Below are 6,000 nucleotides of genomic sequence, written 5' to 3' on the forward strand. Positions count from 1 at the left end.
CTCCTCTAACATGGCACTCTCCTCTAGCATGCCATGTTCCTCCTTGAACCAATCTCCTTGGCTTCTCCTCGGACCAAGGTGGTACGAGGCAACCTCCTTGGCACCTCACCTTGGACAACATTGAGGCAACCTCCTTGGCACCTCACCTTGGGCAATATTGAGGCAACCTCCTCCATGACATCTCACCTTGAACAAGTCCAAGGCATTCTCCTTTAGCATCTCCCAAACATGTCCGATCGAACATTGTATAGGCTCTCCTTATCAAAATCTAAGTCTCCATCCTCTTTCATGAGACTCCTCCTCCTTAGCTACTTACCTTGGACACGTTCGAGCCAAAACTTAGGAAACCTTGGGAGGCTTGCCTCCTACACACCCTTGGGGTCTCTTAGGACCACATCCTCCTTGGGGTCTCCTAAGACCACTTCCTTGGAGTCTCCTAGGACCACATCCTCCTTGGGGTCTCCTAGGACCACTCCCCTTAGCTCTCCTAGAATGCATTATCCTTAGCCTCCTAGGATGCATTCTCCAATTTTTGGGTATAACACATGTTGTTTCAGTCTTCTTTCCTTCCTTAAAAGTGTGGATTCAGTTGGGTTCTGCAGTGGTGGACGACCTCGCTTTTTGACCACATGATTCTAAAATAGGTTGAACAAACAAATATTTAACTCCAAATTCACAAAACAATGATAAAGCAACTAATCAATGATAAAAATTATCTGGATTGAGAAGAAAGCAAAAAGTTTATACCTCAACCACCACCTTAGCAGATTTGCATGTTTCTCTCCTGTGGCCTGTTTTCATAAAATTGCTGCATGTTTTAACTTGTCTAGTTCTTCGAGCTTTCTTTAAAGCAGGTGGAGGTTCATCTGTCTCCCTTCTCCTAGCTTTCTTAAGTCTTCCAGGCAGCTTTGTCTCAGGTGGTGGATCAATTGGGTTGAGTCCTGTTTGAGGCCACATATCTGGACTAGGCATAGGATGCACACTCTGTCCATATGCTTTTTGCAATGATTCTTTTTTATAGAATCCGTGGACATAATCAAAGACATTACCTCCCATGAACCAGATAGTAGCTAGTGCATGGCCACAAGGAAGCCCAGATAGTTGAAACCTCCTACATGTACAAGTTCTGAATTCCAAATCGACAACCAAGGCACTACCATTGCTGCATTGAACCTGAAACTGAAACTTGTCAGACCTAGTAACCAGACAATGCTTTGCAACCTCTTTTTGCTTCTCAATTATCTTCAAAATTCTCTTCCCCACAGGTTGAGTCATCTTCTCCAACTCAGCTTTTTTGTTATAAAACTGAGACATCAACCAAAATCTAATTTTCTCTAGTAAAGTTATAATTGGCTTGTCGCGAGCATCAAGTATGGCTGCATTGAAACTCTCACACAAATTATTCACCAAAATGTCACATTTTGGGTACTCTGAAATATGTGACTTAGTCCATTCTGTGGGGTTCTTCCCTGCCAGCCAATAGTAAGCACCATCCGAGACATTCTTGACTTCTTGCATTGCTCGAGCAAACTCAGCTTATGTTGTAGTATTAGCTGCTGCCCACAAAAGTTGCTTAAGTAAAAGTCCAGGATATTCCTTTTTAAAGTTAGCATGAAGATGTCTAACACAAAACCTCACCTCACACCCACTGAAGATGGATCCCACTACATTTTTCTAATCCTTTTTGACGATCACTCATCATTGTCACCTTGGTGGGACTCAAACTCCCAATATCAGCCTTCAATAGCTCCAAGAACCAAGTCCAAACCTCAGTGTTTTCCTTTTCAGCAACACAGTAGGCAATGGGAAACATGGAGTTATTACCGTCAATGCTTACTGCAGCCAATAAAATGTCCTTACAATATCCTTTTAAAAAGCAGCCATCAAGACCAATTAGAGGTCTACAACCCCCCAACCAGCCATCTCTACATGCCTTAAGACAAATATAAATACGCTGAAATTGCCTTCTCCCATTAACCAAATCAGTTTTCAACTTCACAGTAGATCCAGGATTGGTAGCCAACAACCTTTTACAGTAGTCATCAAGAATGGTGTATTGTTCCTTGACAGACCCATCCAACATCTTCCTTGCTTTTTTCTTGGCCCTGTAAAATGTCCAGCTAGACACACGTGAGTACTTGGTCTTTGCAGTTATCTCCCTAAATACAATGTATTCCATACTCGGATTTAGCCTAAATTTCTCCAAAAAGTGCTTTGCAAGCCAAGTTGAGGTCAGCTTTTTATTGTCCAAAACAATGCCACAACTATGCTTGTCAACAAGTGTTTTGACCCTCATTGTTTTGCCATCTATCTTGTTAACTATTGAAGCAAACAACATCCACTCACAGTTTGCACCCTTGCACTTAACTCTAACTCTATTTGAATCATTGGCAATAAATACATATTCTCGATCACCTTCAATAAAGTACTCCCTTATTGCATTCCTTAAAATTGTAACAGTGGCAAATTCCATGCCAAGAACAAATTGGAAGTTTTGCATTTTGGTTTTCGGGTTGAATTCTTTGGAATTTTTACCAGCATCAAACTCATCATCTGACTTCAATTCGTGTAACTCCTCCTCAGAACATATACCATCTGAGTCTCCATCATCAAGATTTTGAGTACAAAAATCTGAAACTGATCGCCACCACTTCCTAGGGTCAGACTGTGTACCCATCTCTATCTCAGCTTCAACATCTTGCTCAAACTCTTCCTCCTCCAATATGAAATCTTCATCACTTTGCTTTCCTTTCCCTTTTCTGTCACGCTGAACTTTGTCTTGGCTCTTCTCAGCTGTATTTTCCCTCACATCAGCTTGAACTTTGTCTTGGCTATCCTCAGATGTATTTTCCCTCACATCAGCTTGCTTTCCTTTCCTATTTCTGTCACTTTGAACCAGGTCTTGGTTCTCCTCAACTGTATCCTCCCTCACATCACCAATATCATCCTCTGAATCTGAAAGCACAACCACCTCTGGTATTTGGTCTTCCATATCACTTTCATCATCCATGTAGTCAAAATCTTCTTCATATTCCTCTTTATCAGGTTCATCAAAGGCAGCATCATGAAATTCCTCAGAATATTGATCAGCATCAAACTCTTCTTGTTCCCCATCAATGGTTGCATCAACAGGGATACCAACAACATCTGTAGGGACATCACAATCATCTGGTAATTCCTCTATAATACATCTTTTCAGAGGAGGTAAAATGTTAGCAGGGACATGTTTAACAGCTTCTGAATCTTCCTTCCAATCTAAAGGTAGAACTGTTTCAGGAAAAACAAGAAATATGTCAATCTTTGTAGCCCGATTACTCTCAATATCCTCTACAATTCCTAGGATCTCCTTATCCCCTACCACCATGTAGCCCATATTAAGCACCTTTCCTATTGGTTTGTACATAAAACCCACTGGAAGTTTATGTCCTAAGTCCAAGGCCATTCCATCCAATTCCATCCTAGTGAAGTAATCAGTATCCACCCAATCAACATAATCAACTTTACCTCCCTCGTATCTTCTATTGTCGAATGGAGTAAACCAGCTTCCCTCATGGTGTATTGCAATAGTGAAGATGTTAGTATGACCACCTGTCAATAGAAATAAAAAATGCAATGTCAACACTTCACACACACACAAACTGAAACACAATATAGTTTACACACTTGAAGAGCAACATAGTGTACCACACGATTGAACCATGGACCACAACAACAAAGATTCCTTTCAATAAACAAAGTATATATTTCAATGGACCCCACTCTGTCAATTGTATGCACATGCTTCCCAACAACATTTTTACCCAAATTTAATAATACCTCCTACCATAAATCAACAATATTCTCACCCCCAAAAATTTTTAAAATCAACACCCTTCCCCGCCCAAACTGCTCTATATAGAGCATCATTATCATTCTCCCCCAAAAATAACTGCATGAAGACTTTGAGAAATGAAACCCAATCAACAGAAAAGAACTCACCGTAGTCGGGTGGTTGTTCCCCCGGTTGTCGAATGGTCGGCATTGTATTGCAAGTGTCGTCGTCGTCTCCTCCGGTTCCGGTTGTCATCGTCTCTTCGATCGTGGGGGGAAAGATGATTTTTCTGGGTATGGAGTTTTGAGTTTTTTTTTGTTTTAGATTTTGGGTCTCTGTTTTAGACAATCGGTTTTTCTTGTTAAATTAATTAATGAAGGTTAGTTTTTTTTTTTCAAATTAGAAACCTGAATAATAAATAGAGTTTTGTTTTTAAATTTTAATAATTTAACCCAATCAAGTCGTGACACGTGTATCAAATATACCCCTAACGGCCCAGGGACCAACGGCTGCTCTAAAATCGTAACGGTAGGCATTATTGCCGCCAAAAATTTTACATAAGCATTTAAGTGCAATAAACTGAACTACATAGGCATTATTGCCGCAAATATCCCTATTTATATCAATAATATAGATATATATTTACTGGCTACATGACATATATATATATAAAATATAATAATATTTTAAAAAAAATTAATATTAGAAATAGAAAAAGGCATAGTGTAGATAGCAGTATAATGTATCTCACAATGTCATTTGGTAAATTTGACGAAGAAAAAGAGTTACAATCACTTGATAAAACTATCACACAAATTTATAAGTTAAAAAAAATGATATGTATGCATTTATTATTTTTAAATAAATATGATTTAAATTATCATAAAATATCTTTAAAATATCCTATATTAATTAATTTTTTTAAGTTTATGTTTGTTCTAGTTTTTTAATTTGGTAGTGACAATACAATATTATATATTATATGTTTAATATAATATTAAGTTTAAGTTTATTTAAGTTTAAAAATGTATGATTTTATTATTTTTAAATAATTATCATTGTAAAATATCTCAAAAATATCCCATTTAAATTTGTTTGATTATTTATTTATTTAATTTTATTTGGACAATTCTTTAGTCCTTCAGTTGTATTTGAAGGATTTGACCATTCATTTATTAACAGTCGTTGGATCCATGGTGAATGGTGAGAATGTGGTGTTTGATTGAGAATGTGTTAAAATACATAGATACCCATTGCACATATAATTTTTTTTGGTTTTATTTCTGAAGAAAAAAAAACCAAAACTCTAAAAGATAATGTTCTGAAATCTTTCATGCAATAATCAAAGGATTGGCAGGAGTGTGTGACTGTTCTGTTAAATTTCTTATAGAATAGGTCGACTTCTGTTGCTGATTGGTGGTACATATCCAGTACGCAAAGTTTGGAGGTTCGAGCGCAGTGGGTTTCATTCATCGTCATTGGTTCTCAGTATATTTGTCAATCATTTCTTCTAAATCGAAGAATCGGAGAGTGATTGGAGTTCTTTGGCATACTAGTAAGTTGTGAAATTATTTTGGGCTGGAAATGGTGATTCATCTTTTCATTTACACCATGAATGTGTTCCACAAATGGAGAAGATGATGTATCGAAAAGTAGTCTTCATTGCTGAATTTTAGATGACACTCTTGTTTTTGTATTGGGTATTGATGAGTGAAAATTTGAAGACTATTTATTTAGGTAATACGATTAAAAGATTGATGTTAGTGAAGTTTTAGAAAAAAAGAAAAAACATGTGAGAAAGCTTATAAAGATTTTTTATTCTTTTGTCTGCTTCAGTGAGGGCTTTAGTAAGGTATTTATCATTTCAAATTTAGCCATTTAGTTATATCCAACTTATGCAACTAGCTTAAATTGGTTGAACTCTGGTTCTCAACCCATTTTGTCGTGGTGTTCCTCTTCAGATTGTGAGTTGATGTCGTCCATAGTTGTCTTTGCCAGATTTGTGTGAGGTGTTTGTATTTGTCTAGTTCCAGTTTTATTAAATCTTTGTCAAAAAATGTTAGTGTTTTAATTTTGAATTATATGTGATTAAATAAACCCCAGTACTCTAACTAATTTTTTGTTAATTATAGATATTCAATGACTTTGGTTTCGATCCTCTTAGCCTTGGTGAAGCACCTGAGAACTTG

General features: G+C 37.1%; 1 protein-coding gene across 1 annotated transcript; it reads right to left on the bottom strand.

The window, feature by feature from the left end:
• Positions 1-741: 741 nt before the first annotated feature.
• Positions 742-1,518, bottom strand: LOC133785044 (uncharacterized). Its single transcript, XM_062224304.1, has one exon. It carries the CDS (start codon positions 1,516-1,518, stop codon positions 742-744), a length of 777 nt encoding a protein of 258 aa, XP_062080288.1.
• Between the last annotated feature and the right edge of the window lie 4,482 nt (positions 1,519-6,000).

This window comes from Humulus lupulus, chromosome 6, assembly GCF_963169125.1.
Source record: "Humulus lupulus chromosome 6, drHumLupu1.1, whole genome shotgun sequence".
NCBI classification, from domain to species: Eukaryota; Viridiplantae; Streptophyta; class Magnoliopsida; order Rosales; family Cannabaceae; genus Humulus; species Humulus lupulus.

Excerpts from the sequence above, each read along its gene's own strand:
- LOC133785044 (XM_062224304.1), bottom strand. The coding sequence starts at position 1,518 with ATGCAAGAAGTCAAGAATGTCTCGGATGGTGCTTACTATTGGCTGGCA.